The sequence below is a fragment of the Podarcis melisellensis genome (genome assembly GCF_964234715.1).
Source record: "Podarcis melisellensis genome assembly, chromosome: 7".
NCBI classification, from domain to species: domain Eukaryota; kingdom Metazoa; phylum Chordata; class Lepidosauria; order Squamata; family Lacertidae; genus Podarcis; species Podarcis melisellensis.
Window position 1 is genome coordinate 661,715 of NC_138539.1, and position 16,085 is coordinate 677,799.

The 16,085-nt window shown below is 57.2% G+C and overlaps 2 protein-coding genes across 2 annotated transcripts; both read left to right on the forward strand.

Annotated features, from left to right (window-relative positions):
- Positions 1 to 139: 139 nt before the first annotated feature.
- Positions 140 to 1,808, forward strand: EXOSC4 (exosome component 4). Its single transcript, XM_081918383.1, has 3 exons — positions 140 to 353; positions 487 to 693; positions 1,436 to 1,808. The coding sequence occupies exons 1-3, from the start codon at positions 183 to 185 to the stop codon at positions 1,793 to 1,795; spliced, it is 738 nt and encodes a 245-aa protein (XP_081774509.1). The 5' UTR covers positions 140 to 182; the 3' UTR covers positions 1,796 to 1,808.
- Positions 1,809 to 3,937: 2,129 nt separating this feature from the next.
- On the forward strand, positions 3,938 to 14,285 carry GPAA1 (glycosylphosphatidylinositol anchor attachment 1). Its single transcript, XM_081919096.1, has 13 exons — positions 3,938 to 4,024; positions 4,638 to 4,734; positions 4,847 to 5,026; positions 6,687 to 6,798; positions 6,903 to 7,050; positions 7,443 to 7,544; positions 7,971 to 8,167; positions 8,410 to 8,606; positions 9,165 to 9,318; positions 10,265 to 10,360; positions 11,664 to 11,860; positions 12,084 to 12,254; positions 13,535 to 14,285. Exons 2-13 carry the CDS (start codon positions 4,661 to 4,663, stop codon positions 13,776 to 13,778), a joined length of 1,872 nt encoding a protein of 623 aa, XP_081775222.1. The 5' UTR covers positions 3,938 to 4,024; positions 4,638 to 4,660; the 3' UTR covers positions 13,779 to 14,285.
- Positions 14,286 to 16,085: the final 1,800 nt, after the last annotated feature.

The following is a 16,085-nucleotide window of genomic DNA, read 5'->3' on the forward strand; positions in this document are numbered from 1 at the left end:
CCGCCCCGACGGGGGCGCCCGGCAGAACCTTCAGGCGCCGGCGGCCACCCCTTTCCGGATCCCCCTTCCCGGCTCGGCTGGGGGCGCGCCGGTGAGAGCGCCCCGCGTGGCGAGGGAGGCGTCGAGGGGCGGAGCGGGGCCCGGCTTCCTCCTCCTCCTCCTCCTCCGGCTGCTGCCTCCTCATGGCGGGGCTGGAGCTGTTGTCGGAGCAGGGCTACCGCGTGGACGGGCGGCGCGCCGGGGAGCTGCGCCAGATCCGCGCTCGGCTGGGCGTCTTCGCGCAGGCCGACGGCTCCGCCTACCTGGAGCAGGGCAACACCAAGGCGCTGGCCGTCGTCTACGGGCCCCACGAGGTAGGCCGGCCGGGCGGAGGGCCGGGGAGGGATGCCGGGAGGGATGGCGGCCGGCGGGCGCAGGGCTCTCCCGGTCCGGGGCTCGTCCGCCGCCGCGCGCTGCCCTCCTCTCCTCTCCTCCATCGTCCCGCAGATGCGCGGCTCCCGCGGCAAAGCGCTGCCCGACCAGGCGCTGCTCAACTGCCAGTTCAGCCTGGCCACCTTCAGCACCGGCGAGCGCAAGCGGCGGCCCCACGGCGACCGGCAGGCGGGCGAGATGAGCCTGCAGCTCAAGCAGACCTTCGACGCCGCCATCCTCACGCAGCTCTACCCGCGATCCCAGATCGACATCTACGTGCAGGTGGGACGGGGCTGGGAGGCCCCCGGGGGAGACGGGGGGGTGCCTTGGTCCCACAAATCCATCCCAGTGCCCCCCCCCCACCCTAATTAATTAGGACTCATCCTTCCCATTTGTTGGAAGCCGCCCAGAGTGGCTGGGGCAACCCAGTCAGATGAGAGAGAGTAAGAATAACAATCTAATAATATAATATCAACCCAGTCAGATGAGTGGCATATAAGTAATTAATAAATTATAAAAATCCTCCCAGTAGCACCTTAGAGACCAACTAAGTTGGTTACTGGTATGAGCTTTCATGTGCATGCACAAGCTGCTACTGGAAGGATTTTTTAAATCTTGTTTTGACTACGGCAGACCAACACAGCCACCTATCTGTAAATAAATTATTATCATCACCATCACTCTATCAAAAGCATAACTCAGAATAGCAGTTTGCACATCCCACTATGGAAAATAGCGTAATAAAATTCAAAACAGTAACAATTAAATCCAATGAAAATTACTCAGCTTAATTAATTCAACAAGAGGGGCAAGCTTGATCCAGTGATCCCAGCTTTGCAAAGTCCATTAGCCCTTGACTCTCCCTTTCCCCTTTCCTCGCTCCCCCCGCAAGACGTACCTGTGTGCAGTGGGTGCCCTTGCCCCGGTGTGCTGGGTGCTTGAGGGTCCAGCTCTGGCCAGGGGCCTTGGGTGGGGAGGGGCCCCTTCCGCCGGGTCCTGAGGAAGCCTTTCCTGCGCCTTCCAGATCCTGCAGGCGGACGGCGGCAACTACTGCGCCTCGGTGAACGCGGCCACTCTGGCGGTCATTGACGCCGGCATCCCCATGCGGGACTACGTCTGCGCCATCTCGGCCGGCTTCCTGGAGGACACGCCACTGGCCGACCTGAACTACGTGGAGGAGGCGGCCGGCGGCCCCCAGATGGCCCTGGCGCTGCTGCCCAAGTCGGAGCAGATTGCGCTGCTGGAGATGAACGCCCGGCTGCACGAGGACCACCTGGAGCGCATCATGGAAGCCGCCAGCAAGGCCTGCAAGGACGTCTACGCAGTGCTGGACCAGGTGGTGCGGGAGCATCTACGCGAGGTCACTGCTCTGCTGGGCAAGTGAGCCCCTCCCGGCTGCACTCCTCCTCCTCTGCCCTTTGCTCAGGGGGCGCCCGCTGGATGCGGCCAAGCATCTCCCCCTTCCTCCCTGAACTGAGCCGCTCTCTGTGGGAGAGGAATGCGCAGCCAGATGCAGGCCTGTGTTGCACTGCCCGCGGTGCTTTGCACTAAGCCTTTTTGTACAGGGTTGCTTTTTTTTTACATGCCAGAGAATTAAATATTCTTCCAAAGAAAGTACGGAGCGTGGATCACTTGGGCACACGTCACGTGGCTTCCCTCCCTGGCCTCAGGACTGGTTGAGATTTAAGAGCGGGTGACCCTCGCCCCACCTCCCGACCCGGGTTTCTGTGCCAGTGTCTTCAGTAAACACACCTTTGTGACACTTGACTTGGCCAGAACGACTCTGGCCGCTGGGGGGCCACAGAAGTGGGGTCCAAAGGCCTGAAACTTTGCACAGCTTAGATGGAGCCATTCCTTCATCTTAGCTGTACACGTGCATAGAAATGAAGTTGCACTCTCAGAGGAAAAGCATGCCTGCATTATCAGAGCTAACCGATGTTAGAAATTCAGATATATAATCGAATTGCCCAAATGGCACCTTAAACCTAGGTTACGGTTGCCACAATGAAATACCTAGGCACTGCCCCCCACTGGTGGTATGCAGGAGCTGGGACAGAGCAACGGGAGCTCAACCCCTAGTGGGGATTCAAACCATCGACCTTCTGATCAGCAAGCCCAAGAGGCTCAGTGGTTTAGACCACAGCGCCACCCGCGTCCCTAATTTAGATACCACTTTATATTTTCAATAACAAATCTCAGAGCAGTTTACAACACATTAAAAATCACATAAAACAATCCAGAATAAAACAGATTCAAGCTTCAAGGAAAATATTTCAGATCCTTCTCTAAGTGACATTTGGCTTTCCTCATTCACCAACCCGGCATCCAGGGATCTCCACATGGTTGCCACGGTTGGACCCGCACCAGTTGCAAAACATGCCTGGTGCCTGCGTAGTTTCTAACACTGGATAGGAGATCTAGCAAAGCACATACTATAACTTCCACTACAGTTCTCTCCAGAAACTCTCCATCCACAGAGTGCCCAGCAAGGTTGGCAAGTGCTTATGCCATGTGCTCTTTGCACAGGATGGTCCTGCAGCATGACACATGCATCCCGGCTTCTCTCTGCAGGTCATTTTGGCTCTTGGCTGGCATGGTGGGTGACTGGTTCTGCCCTGGGCAGGTGGGGGGAGTTGGAGTGGGTCACTTCTTGGGACCTTCCAACCTCATGCTTGGACGCAATATGTCCTTGCAGGAGCAAAAAGTGGGCATGTGGGAAACTGCCTTATACCAAGGGATTGGGTCCCCTAGCTCAGTGGATCTCTGGGGTGTCAGGCAGGAGTTTTCTGAGCCCCCCCTGGAGACGCCAGCAGGGACTGAGCATGGCATGCACAGTGGAGGCTGTGGGCTCATTTCCAGGCTAGGAATACAGAGCTGCCCATGGATGTTCAGGTGATCCCTCTTGGTGGCAGCATGACGGGCTTGTCCCTGAGAGGCTGGCCCTGAGAGGAGCTGCTCTTGTGCAGAAGACCTGTCTGCTGCACCATCAAACTGGGAGGGAGGGAGGGGGGCTGGCCTGGGGCTCCAGGGGGGCTTCCTGGGCTTGCCCTTGAGCAAGTCACCCTCTCCGACCTGCCAGACTCGGCCCAGGACACAGCCTGGAAGACCAGGAGCCAAGACACGGAGGCCCAGGGAGGGCGCCAGGCGGAGCAGAGGGGACCTTTCCCAGGCGACCCCTTCTGGCACCACAGCTGGTCTGGGGCCAGGATCCGGCCTCCAGCTGGCCTGGTGAGGGTCACACTGAGGGGAGCCCAGAGACAGCTGTCTCTGCTGCCTGCCTCCAGCTCCAGGGGGAAATGCAAAATGCAGGAACTCTGCAGTGCAGGACCCGCAGCTTCCCTTGGCGAGAGAGGCCCCGAGTGCACTCTGCACACGCTCAGAGGACTTCTTGTGTCCTCCCCCCTCGAGAGTGTATGACCTTGGCCCGGAAGCGCCGCCAGACCATAGACTCCGCCGTGGGCTGGAGCGGCCGTTCCGGAGGCGGAACTTCCGGTGGGCCCCTCGCTGCGCCCGCCCTTCCGCTTCCCCTCCGCCAGGGCCGGGAGCCGCTCTGGCCGGCTCCTCTCGCTGCTCCCGTGCGCTCGGCCGCCCCGGAAGGAGCCCCGCGTGGACGGTGGGTGCGGGGCCCGTTTCCCCGCCCACCTCCCCTCGCCCCGCCCCTCGTTCCGCCTGTCTGGCCCCCCAAGGGCCCTGCGAGGGAGGCCAGGCGGGGGGGGGGCTGAGAGGGAGCGGGATTCGAACCCAGGTCCCTGTCTGGTCTGAGCCCAATGAAACGGGGAAGGGGGGATGGGGGGTTGTTGTTATTGTTGTTATTATTATTATTAATGGCGTCCCCCCCTTCTCTGCCCCACAGGGCCCTGCGAGGGAGGCCAGGCGGGGGGGGGGCGGCTGAGAGGGAGCGGGATTCGAACCCAGGTCCCTGTCTGGTCTGAGCCCAATGAAACGGGGAAGGGGGGATGGGGGGTTGTTGTTATTGTTGTTATTATTATTATTAATGGCGTCCCCCCCTTCTCTGCCCCACAGGGCCCTGCGAGGGAGGCCAGGCGGGGGGGGGGGCGGCTGAGAGGGAGCGGGATTCGAACCCAGGTCCCTGTCCGGTCTGAGCCGAAGGAGAGAGCAGCGCCAATGAAACACGGAAGGGGGGACGGGAGGGGTGAGTGTTGTTGTTGTTGTTATTATTGTTATTATTATTATTAATGGCGTTGCCCCCCTTCTCTGCCCCCCAGGCCCCTGGGAGCTCTGCGTGGCCATGGGGCTGCTCTCGGACCCCTACCGCCGGCGGGCCCTCTCCCGCCTCCTGCTGCGCCTCAACACCCCGCTCTGGTGAGTAGCATCGGGGCAGGACCTCGGGGGGCTCCCTTGGGGCACAGCCCCCTGACCCCCCCCCGCAGGTTGCTGCCCCCCCCCCACAGCCTCCCTCTCCTTCTCTCCGCAGCATCATCAGCTTCCTGGTGGGGCTGGGCTGGTTCCTGGGCTTGGCCTTCCACCCTTTCACGCTGCGCATCTACATGTCGGAGAACGCCATGGGCTCCACCATGGTGGAGGAGCACTTCGTCCACGGGGAGCGCGCCCTCTCCTACGCCCGGGAGTTTGCCGGCCACAAGAAGAAGGCGGGGTGAGTGAGGGGCTTGGGAGCCCCCTGGGCTGCACCCCGAGTGCGTCCGGGGCTGTGCGGGGGGCTGGCACTCTCGGGCCTCTGCAGCCCCCCCCCCAGATGAACCCAGTGGTTCAGAGCGGGCATTTTGATGCCACCCCCAGCATTGCTGAGCCAGGGTCTTGCCCATCAGGTTCAGAGAAACTCCGACACTCCCTGACTCTACAAGAAGGAAAGTCTTCCGTTCTGCCAGGGGTGGGATATCAAAGGGAAGAAGCAGTTTTGCCCCCAGTGCAGTTTAGGGTCTTTCTGCCCCCGGTGGGTTGGCCTTGGCACACCTTGGCAACTGTCTTCCAATCTCTTAACAATGGTAATAGAAAGTGAGCATTCTGCAGATACTTTTCTGAGGTGCGGATAAGCCTTGCCTCCTCTTTAAACCCTTATATAGTGAAGAATAAATTGTCAGTGTTGAGTGTTTCCTTCCATTGAAGGTCCACCCAAACCCAAGCCTAGATTTCTTATGGAGACAGTGCAAGATTTTTCCTTTATAAAAGCAGAAATTTCGGAGGTTGAGAACAGGGTTCTCAACAAACATGCACATGATGTAAAATACGCAGGTTCTCAAATGCAGAGGCAGAGGGCCTTCTCGGTGGTGGCACCCTCCCTGTGGAACGCCCTCCCATCAGATGTCAAGGAAATAAACAGCTGTCTGTCTTTTAGAAGACATCTGAAGGCAGCCCTGTATAAAGGTAAAGGGACCCCTGACCATGAGGTCCAGTCGTGGCCGACTCTGGGGTTGCAGCGCTCATCTTGCTTTACTGGCCAAGGGAGCCGGCGTACAGCTTCCAGGTCATGTGGCCAGCATGACTAAGCCGCTTCTGGCGAGCCATAGCAGCGCACGGAAACGCCGTTTACCTTCCTGCCAGAGCGGTACCTATTGATCCTACTTGCACTTTGACGTGCTTTCGGACTGCTAGGTTGGCAGGAGCAGGGACCGAGCAACGGGAGCTCACCCCGTCGCGGGGATTTGAACCACTGACCTTCTGATTGGCAAGCCCTAGGCCAGGGGTCAGCAAACTTTTTCAGCAGGGGGCCGGTCCACTATCCCTCAGACCTTGTGGGGGGCCAGACTATATTTTGAGGGGGGAAATGCACAAATTCCTATGCCCCACAAATAACCCAGAGATGCATTTTAAATAAAAGCACACATTCTACTCATGTGAAAACATGCTGATTCCCGGACCGTCCACGGGCCGGATTTAGAAGGTAATTAGGATCCGGCCCCTGGGCCTTAGTTTGCCTACCCATGCCCTAGGCTCTGTGGTTTAGACCACAGCGCCACCCGCTGGAATGATGCTTGAGCATGTTCTGATATGTGCTGTGAGCCACCCAGAGTGGCTGGGGAAACCCAGCTAGATGGGTGGGGTATAAATATTATTATTATTATTATTAATTATTATTGTTATTATTATTATTAAAGTGTAATGCAGACGATTTCCTTGTATCTCTCTTCATACTGTGGTGACACAGTGTAGGATAGCTCAGCCAGCCTAACTGGCCCATCTGCCACCTGGTCGATACCCCCTCCCTCCTCAAGGGGGGCATTGCTGTAAAAGCTGGTGGCGCAGAAGAGGAGAACTGGGCGCTCACCCGCCCCTGGTGCCCCTTCCTCTCTCCCCAGAGGCATGCCAGTGGCCTGGCTGGAGAAGACCATGTGGAACCTGGGCCTGGAGGTGTACAAGCAGTCCTTCTCTCGCACGCTGCCTTTCCCGGACGAGATGCGAGAGAGATACGTAGGTGCTGGGCTTCCAGGCTCCTCCGTGGGCAGGCAGGTGGGCCGGGGTGGGGCTGTTCCGCTGCTGGGGAGATGAACCCTCAGCTGCCCTTCTCTTTGCAGATGGTCAAGGGCACCAACGTCTATGGGATCCTGCGGGCTCCCCGGGCAGCCAGTACGGAGTCCTTGGTGCTGAGCGTCCCCTGCAGTGAGGGGCAGCAGAACAACCAGGCCGTGGGGCTGATGCTGGCGCTGGCCTCCCACTTCCGAGGTGAGCTGGGAGGGGTGGGCTTTAGAGATCCTTCAGCTGATCGCGGCTAAGCTAGAGATGTGTAGGCAGGGGGCAGAGGGTGTTCTCCCCTGTTCCCCTCCATTTGTTTCCCAAAAAATGGAGGAGTGGAATCCAGGCCAAATAGGCCCATTTGCATTTGTGCAAGTTTAAATCTGGGTTTTCCGTATCTCAACCTGCCCGGAACTATAATGCATGAAATTTCTTAGAAAGAGACGGGGTAGGATCCAGCTTCCTCCCTGGCGTCCCTTCCCCTGGCTGGGAGGGAAGAACCGGCTCTGCCCGTTGCTTCCTTTGGGGGGGGGGTGATGTGTGCCAGTCCTGGGCCTGCCCAGGGGGTTCGTGGGGGCTGCTGAGCTTCCCCTCTGTCCTAGGTCAGATCTATTGGGCCAAAGACATCATCTTCCTGGTGAACGAGCACGACCTGATTGGGATGGAGGCCTGGCTGGAGGCGTATCATGACGTCAACGTCACAGGTGAGAGGGCGCTGCCGGGGGGATTTGCACAGCCGCCCTGGGGGAGTCTGCCTGGAGCACCTGCCTTGGAGCTGCTGGGGGGGGGAGGGGAGTTGCTTCCTCCCTCCTCTTGTTTCTCCAGAGCGGCCCCCATGTGTCTCCCTGCCAGTTCTTTCGCTGTCTCCTCTGCCTGCATTCCCTAGGCCTGGCCCAGACCCCCAACGTCCCTTCACCCAGCCAGCTCTTCCAGGGTCCTGTTATCCAGCCAGAAAGGCTCATCTCCCAACCCCCCCCCCCACGGGCTTCTGCCCTGCCCTGTCGCAGAACGACTGGCTCCCGTCCTCTGGGATTGAAGGGCAGCGCCCCCAACCCTGTGATGCGAGCGGCCATCACCCTCATCGGCTTTTATTTTAGCAACCTGGGGCCATCCTTTCTCTCCCCCCGCAGAGGTGCACTCGTCAGGGATGCTGGGTCGGGCAGGAGCCATCCAGGCCGCCATTTCCCTGGAGCTGAGCAGTGACGTCATCACCAGCTTTGACGTGGCCGTGGAGGGGCTGAACGGGCAGCTGCCCAACCTGGACCTCGTCAACCTTTTCTACTCCTTCTGCCAGAAGAACGGGCTGCTCTGCACCATTCAGGGCAAGGTAGGTGGGGAGGGGGGCCCTGGGGGGCTGCTGGAGGGGGAGGCCATTTGGGCCCTGCCCAGAGCCCCCTAGGCAAAGGCCTGCGAGGGAAGCGGCCCCAGCTGGCTGGAGGGGAGGCTCCGGCCTTGCCTCTTTCCCTGTCCTGTCCGTGGGGGGTGGGGTGGGTTTCTCAGCTCCTGGGTTGTGAGGGCAGGGAGCTGCTTTGGGCCAACTGTCCTGAGTCCCCTCTCCGCTCCCTCCAGCTGCAGCGGACCGACTGGGACTCCCTGCCGGCCTTCGTCCACTCTCTGCAGACGATGCTTCTGATGGTGCTCAAGCAGGGCTCCGGCCGGCCGCAGGGGGACCACGGGCTCTTCCTGCGCTACCACATTGAGGCCATCACCCTGCGCGGCATCAACAGCTTCCGCCAGTACAAGTTTGACATGGGCATGGTTGGCACGTGAGTAGGCGGCCTTGGCAGGGCGTGGGTGCGAAGGACCCTGTTTGGGGAGCAGACCTTGGCCTGTGTGGAAGCTGAGAAGGGTTGGGATATGCCCACACTGGCCTCAGGAGGGGGAGGCGAACATCAGAAGAGCATGGGTACTGGATCAGGCCAAAGAAGAGCCCCTCTAGTCTGGCATCCTGCTCTCCCAGTGGCAGAATGCCCCTGAAAACCTAGGTATCCCCTGTAGACTGCCTCTGGGCTTGGAGGTTCCGTGAGAGCAGAAGTGGGGCCTGGTTGTTGGTTCATGTCAAAGAAGAGCCCCTCTAGTCCGGCCTCCTGTTCTCCCAGTGGCCAACCAGATGCTTAAGGGGAAGAAGGCCACAAGCAGGATTCGAACCCAGGAGCTGCTCTCTCCCTTCCTGTGCTTTCCGGCAACTGTTCTCAGAAGTCCTGCCACCTCTGATTGTGGATGCAGAGCAGAGCCATACATAGCCCTCTCCTCCTCCATGAATTGGTCCCATCCTCTTTCAAAGCCAAGAATTCTGCCTCTCACCCCGTTGCTTGCCTTCCCAGGACCCTGGAGGGAATGTTCCGGAAGCTGAACAACCTGCTGGAGCGCCTCCACCAGTCGTACTTCTTCTACCTGCTCCCGTCTCTCTCCCGCTTCGTCTCCATCGGGCTCTACATGCCGGCCTTCGGGTTCCTCATCCTCATCCTGGTCCTCAAAATATCCTCCTCCTCTGTGGGGGGAGCAGGGAGGCGTCTGGGGGGAGTTTCTGTCTCTTGCTGCTTCTGAGTTGGGATCCAGGGCAGGGTCAGAGGAGAAAGTCCCACTTGAGGAGCCCAGCTGTGGGGCCACATAGTGGAGGACTCCCCAGGAAGCAGACGGACTGATGGTCTCAGCCAAGGCAGCTGCGTCTGTCTCCAGGAGAGGCTCCCTCTGACCCCCAAGCTTTGGGGCCTTGCAGGGAGGCGCTTGGGAGCCCAACTCGAGGGTCCTCTGGCCTGAGGGTGGCTTTTTCTGTACCTCTTGGGAGCCAGAGGACGGGACAGGCTCTGGAGCTTCTGCCCTGACCAGCTGCGAGGATGACCAGAAGCTGATAGGCCTGGGGCATCCCCTCTTGGGAAGGTGGCCTGAGCAGACTTCCATGGTGCCAGGCTGCCAGCCCTGCCCTTCAGCCGGACAGCGTCCTTGTGCAATGTTGTTCCTGTGCCGGAAGGAAGAATTTCAGCAAACGCAGCTTCTCCTGTCACTGGCTGCGTCCCTCTGGACTCCTCTCTTCCATGCAGCAACTGCGGCCCATAGGCCTGGCAGACAAGCCCTTCAGGAGCAGCCCTGGTTTGCCGCAGCCCCGATCAGTGGGCGAGAGGCCTCCCTTGGGTGCCCCCTGTGTCTGGCTGGCCAGCCTCAGCCTCACTCTGCCCTGTGCGTCTCCCTCCATTTGTCATTCATCTCAGCAGAGCTCTGGCAAATGCCAGAGGTGTTCCGACAAGAGGTCGAGGGGTGTTAGGTTCCCTGGCATCGCCTTAGCTAGACCCTGGAAGGCCACCCCCCTTGGTGCTCCTCTGGATACTTGGGGAGGGGGTGTCTGGTTGGTGTCCCCTAGGATTTGGGTGAGGGGAGTTCCTGGCTTGGCTCATCGCCTTTCCCTTGACTCCTCCTTCCTCTTCACGCTCTGGACCTGTGGATGAAGCTGAGCCGCTACGACGTGGACCCAGACGACCGGCTCTGCGACGGAGACCAAGGTCCTAGTCCCGTTGCTCTGGAGGTGAGATGATGTGGCGGGGAGTGGCGGGGTCCCTGGGGAGGGGGCGGAGAAGGGACTCGGTGGTGGGAAAGGACCTGCATGGGCATTGCTCGCCTCTAGAAGTCACCCTGGAGCCCTGCACAGCCCATTCCTGCAATCCTGCACACACCCCCTGAAAAAAACATGGGTGCTGCTTGTCTGCTCCTGGAACAGTCAGTCCTCTCACACTGACTGCTTCCAGCACATGGCATTGTAGTGTTTCCAAAGTAAAGGAAGGATTGGACTTTGATTAATAAGATACACACGAGGCTGGGAGGGGTGCGTATAGTAATAATTCCTTTCCACTCCTCGGCCCAGGTCGTTTTATTCACAAAAGAACTATTTACTCAGTGTTCGTAAGAACCAATCAGATTTCCTCTGAGCATTTCAAAAAAACCCATGTGGGACAAAGTCAGATCAGAAGAAATTCTTTTAACTACAAAGAAACTATCTCCTACTTGAGCATGCATATGTAGTTCAGAGTAAATAATATAGGAATAAAAGGAGGAATGCATTTAGCAAAACCCCAGAGGTCATAAACAGGAGTACACAGGAGAGGTAGGATGGCAGTATTTGCCATCTCCTTGTGAACTCTCTTCCTGGCCCTTAAGATCTACATCAAAGCTACCTTCTATCTTGATGACCCAGGATGGCTGATGCAGCTGGTCTGTGTTTCAGAATGCTTATACGTGCCTGTCAGGCGTAGAGAAAGCAAATGGCAGAGGTGCAGAGACTTGTGGGATTCGATCAGAAACTATTGTCAATGAATCAAACCCAGTCAACGCAATGCTTTCACGGCGGACACAATGCCTTGCTCCATATTTCATCATTCCTCATAGCAATCCCACCTGACCCCCACACTCTGGATATCTGGACCCCTACATGGCATGGCCACAAAGAGAGAGCACCCCAAAAAGACATGGCTGGTTGAGGAAGAGAACGGCTTGGAAATGTGATGCTCCCTGGACACCTTGAGACTAAAATGCGCTTGAAGATCCTCCCGAGTCTGCAGGCCCTGAAGAGCCAGGCTTTGCCAGCCCCCTCCCCTCTTCTACCCTGGGCCAGGCATGCTGTGGGGGTCAAAGTGGTCCTGCTTTTTGGTGCAGTCGCTGCACTTGTTCCAGCAGAGATCCCCAAATGCACAATGAACTCTTCTTTGGGGAAAGGGTGGGGTTGTTTTTGCCCCCCCCCCCGAAACCCCCACCGGCCTTAGCCGCGACTCCTGGCCTTCCCATCCAGGGAGGGGGCCCTTCTCCTGACCCCTCTGCCCTCCTCTCTCACCCAGGAGCCCAAGCCCAGCCTGCTGACGCTGGTGCCCCCGCTGCTGATCTGCCATGCCACGGGGCTCGCCCTCTACTTCGTGCCCATCCTGGGGCAGCAGGTGGCCACGCAGCACTTCCCCGTCTCGGAGTCGGAGGCTGTGGTGCTGACGGTCATTGCCATCTACGTGGCGGGGTTGGCGTTGCCCCACAACACGCACAGGTGACGGGGAGGGAGGGGAGGAGACGGCCAGGCCAGGTGGGGGCCCTGGTGCGACTCTTGCCTGCCCCGGCACAGAGCAGGGAGTGGGCGAGACGTGTAGAGCTTAAAGGTGTGCCTGATTGCCCAGCGCTCTCTGGGTCAAGGGCCTGGCTGCTGCTGCTCTTCTCTTCAAGGGGCTGTGCTTGTGCCACCTGCAGACTGGCTCTGTGTCTCTGCCCCGCAGGGTCCTGACGGGCTCGGGAAGCGACCGTGGCTGGATGACGCTGAAGCTGGTCTCGCTCCTCTACCTGGCCATGCAGCTGGGCTGCATCGCCCTCATCAACTTCTCCCTGGGCTTCCTGCTGGCCGTCACCATGGTGCCTGTCGCTGCCCTTGTCCAGCCCACGGGGCCCAAGTACGTACGCCCTGGGACTGCTTCCTGCTTCCCTCTCTGCCCCCACTCCACAAGAACTGGGCTGCAAAGGACAGGGATCACCAGAATTGCCCAGGGCAGATGACGGGGCGTCTCCTTGCCACTCCTCCCCCTGAGCTCTGTCCTCCAGCTACAAAGGGAGACAGAGGCCTTTCAGTGTTGCTGGGAGTTCGCAGCTGCCCTCAGCTGCGGCCAACACATCAGGGAAGGTGGCAGCTGTAGCCTAACGGCATCAGTTGGGCACTTGCAGCCTTCCCGTCCCTGGCCTAATGAAGTGGCCGTGTTCCCCCTCTTCTGGGCCAGTTCTTTGCGGGGAAAGCCAAGGGCCTCTCCAGAGGAAGAAGCAAGAAGGCAAACGCTTGACAAAGCCAAATTTGTTTCTGTATGTCGGGCTTCCCCTGGACACGCAAAGCAGAGCTGCCCACATCAGGATGATGTGTTTGGCCTTAGTTTCAAAATGGAGATACAAATAGGACTCTCTTGTTCAAAAGGTGTTTTGCAGGAATAAAGTCCTCTCCATTATCCTCCTGTGGGGGGTGTTATGGAATTTAGGGGTGGGGAGTGTGTCCCCCAGGCAAGTTCTCAGCTTTTCAAATTTGTGCCCCTGGACCCTTGGTCCTGTCCTTCAGGGCGGTGGGTGTTTCAACCCTGTCCATGGCTGAAGAAGGAACGGTTGCTTTAGGAAGGTGGGGGTTCTCGGTTTGTTTTTGTTCCTCAGTATTGGTATCAAACTTTATTTTGGTTACAGACCTGCATAAGATAAAAAATACTGATAAATAGAATGCGTAAGACTTAAATCAGGTAAGGGATAAAAACTAGTAGTTAAAAAGTGATATCATACATAACTTAAAAAGATAGAAACAAGGACAAACGGTTAAAAGTGACTATAAGAGAGGGAGCGTGAAGGAGCACAGGTCTTGCATTTGGGGTCTAGTTTGTGGTGCAAACCACCCTTTGACGAATATCCATCACGGCAGCGCAAAATCTCACAATTGAGTATGTAACATCTGGGTTTTGAAGTAGCAGGGAGGGATGAAGTTGTTCTCTGCGACTTGGAAATGTTTTTCTTCTTGTTTTATCGTGCATTCTGTGTTTTTATCTTGTACTTCTATATTGTGAACTGCCCTGTGATCTACAGACAAAGGGTGGCATGCAGATTTTAACAACAAAACCCACAATACATCCTGCCCTTTCGGGAGTGGGCCTGCCCTGCCCGTGTGCCCGCAGGAGCCCAGAGTTTTCTTTCCCCATTTCCTCCCCAGGTACCTCTACGCTGTGCTGCTGGTCCTGGTCACGCCAGCGGCCACACTTCTCTTCTGCATCTTCCTGTACCAGGAGCTCATTGAGTACCCCATCTCCCTGCTGGAGGGCTGGCAGCGCTTCTTGCAGGCGATTGCTGAAGGGCTGTTGGACCACCATCTCTACGGCTCCATTGTCTTCCCCTTCATCGCCATCTTTGTCTACCCCTGCTGGCTTCTGCTCTGGAATGTGCTTTTCTGGAAGTAGCCCCGACGCTGCCTCCGTGCTTGAATTGGCCTGCCCCAATCCACTTTGGACTTCCCTGGGGCAGCAAGGGGAGACTTCCCTTCCATCCTGCTGGGTGCCACTGTGATTTCAGAAATGTGAAACTCTGGGGCAGAGGCGTGAGGCCTCCTGAAGCCATTAGCTGGAACGCTGTAGGGGATGTCTGCTTGGGGAGTATCCTGGTCTTGTGGGATTTGACGTCTGCGGCAGCTGCAGCCACGGTTCATAGTTCTGGGTGTGGGGCAGGCTGGGCAGCTGCTCAGAGCTTGCAGGAGAGGGGGAGCTTGGGCTGGGGTAACTGGATCCTGGTTCTTTTGTGGTGGCCCTGCTTAAAGTCATGAGTGTGACTCTCGGGGGCAGGGGGCCAGCCTGGGGTGTGGCTGGTCCTTTTCTCGGTGGCTTCACTTGCATGTGGACCACGTGGGGCCAAGAACCAGCTCTGATGTTAGCAATGCAAGATGATATTGAGGGGGGTTGGGGGTTGGGGAGAGTAGCTGTGTACGATCTTTAAATAAATATAAAGACAAAGGGTTTTGATACAGTGCTTGCACTTATTTTCATCCTGACTCCTCACCAGAAACACAGCTCTTGGGGCGTCTGCTAACAATTCAAAATATCAACCATAACCTTGCACTTAAGATATATTAAAAGAGTAAAGCAAAGCAGCAGCTGGTCCTGTTATAACGGGGGGGGGGGGGATCTTTGACCCTGCAGATGTGGCTGGACGTGGCAGGGCATGCTTTTATACTGCTGCAGTTTCACTGGTTTCATGTTTTTTTGTTGTAATGATACTGGGTTTTGTTCTAATGATACTGGTTGGTTTTACATTGTACAGTACACAGCTTAGATATTTTTATTTTATTTTGTTATTTATTAATCAAAGTTGTATACTGCCCTTCATCCATAGATTTCAGGTTGGTTCACAACAGAAAAATACAAGATTCTCTCACTCTATAAAAAAAGAACTAAACAAACGAATACCCACACACACACATTTAAAAGGGTATCAAATGTTATTCAGCCCAAGGCCTAGTGAAAGAACGCTTTTTGCCTAGCGTCTAAAGGCATATAATGAAGGTGTCAGACAAAACTCCCTGGGGGAGAGCATTTCACAGACAGGAAGCCACTACACACTTTGAATTGGGCCAGGAATGTGCACCTGCCCTTCAGCCTAAGGTCCCTTGGGCAAGAGCCTCAGCTGCTCCTGGGCAGATTTCTCCCTGTGCCTCTGCCAGCCTGTGCTGAGGGAGCAGAGGGTTGGGGCTGCAAGGCAAGGCTTAGAAGCAGCACATACCAACCCCACTGACCCCCTTTTCATGTACAACAAAAGGAGGCGCTGGGGAAGGTGAGAGACTCCCGCCTGAAACCCTGGAGAGCCATTGCTGCCGGTCAGTGTCAGCAGTACTGAGGTGGATGGGCAGCTGGGTCTAGAAGGCAGCTGGCTGTGCTCCTTTTCCACCCCTTGTTGTTTAGTCGTGTCCCAACTCTTCGTGCCCCATGGACCAGAGCATGCCAGGCCCTCCTGTCTTCCACTGCCTCCCGCAGTTTGGTCAAACTCATGCTGGTAGCTTCCAGAACACTGTCCCACCATCTCGTCCTCTGTCATCCCCTTCTCCTTGTGCCCTCCATCTTTCCCAACATCAGGGTCTTTTCCAGGGAGTCTTCTCTTCTCCTGAGGTGGCCAAAGTCTTGGAGCCTCAGCTTCCCAATCTGTCCTTCCAGTGATCACTCAGGGCTGGTTTCCTTCAGTATGGAGAGGTTGGATCTTCTTGCAGTCCATGGGACTCTCCAGAGTCTCCTCCAGCACCAGAATTCAAAAGCATCCATTCTCCGGCGATCAGCCTTCTTGATGGTCCAGCTCTCACTTCCATACATCACTACTGGGAAAACCAGAGCTTGAACTATACGGACCTTTGTTGGCAAGGTGATGTCTCTGCTTTTTAAGATGCTGTCTAGGTTTGTCATTTCCACCCCTACGAGGGTCATTAAGGGGTTAAAGCAACGGAGCACGCCGTTCCTAGAGGGGACATAGCAAGCGCAACGAGATGGCACAGCGGGAGCTGGGCGAGACTCCACGCGGGCTGCACTGCAGGGCTGTCCTTGGGCGGCCCCCCCTCCCGCTTCCAGCTGAGGAATCGACTCAGCGCCGCCTCTCCACCTCAACGCGGAAACGTCCCGTCCGCAGGAGGCGAAGGCCCTCTCTTAACTTTTATAGCTCTATGGGGATTCTTTTGCCCTCCCCATAGAGCTACAGATAGGGAGAGTGACACGCAGCCTGAACTTCCGGGA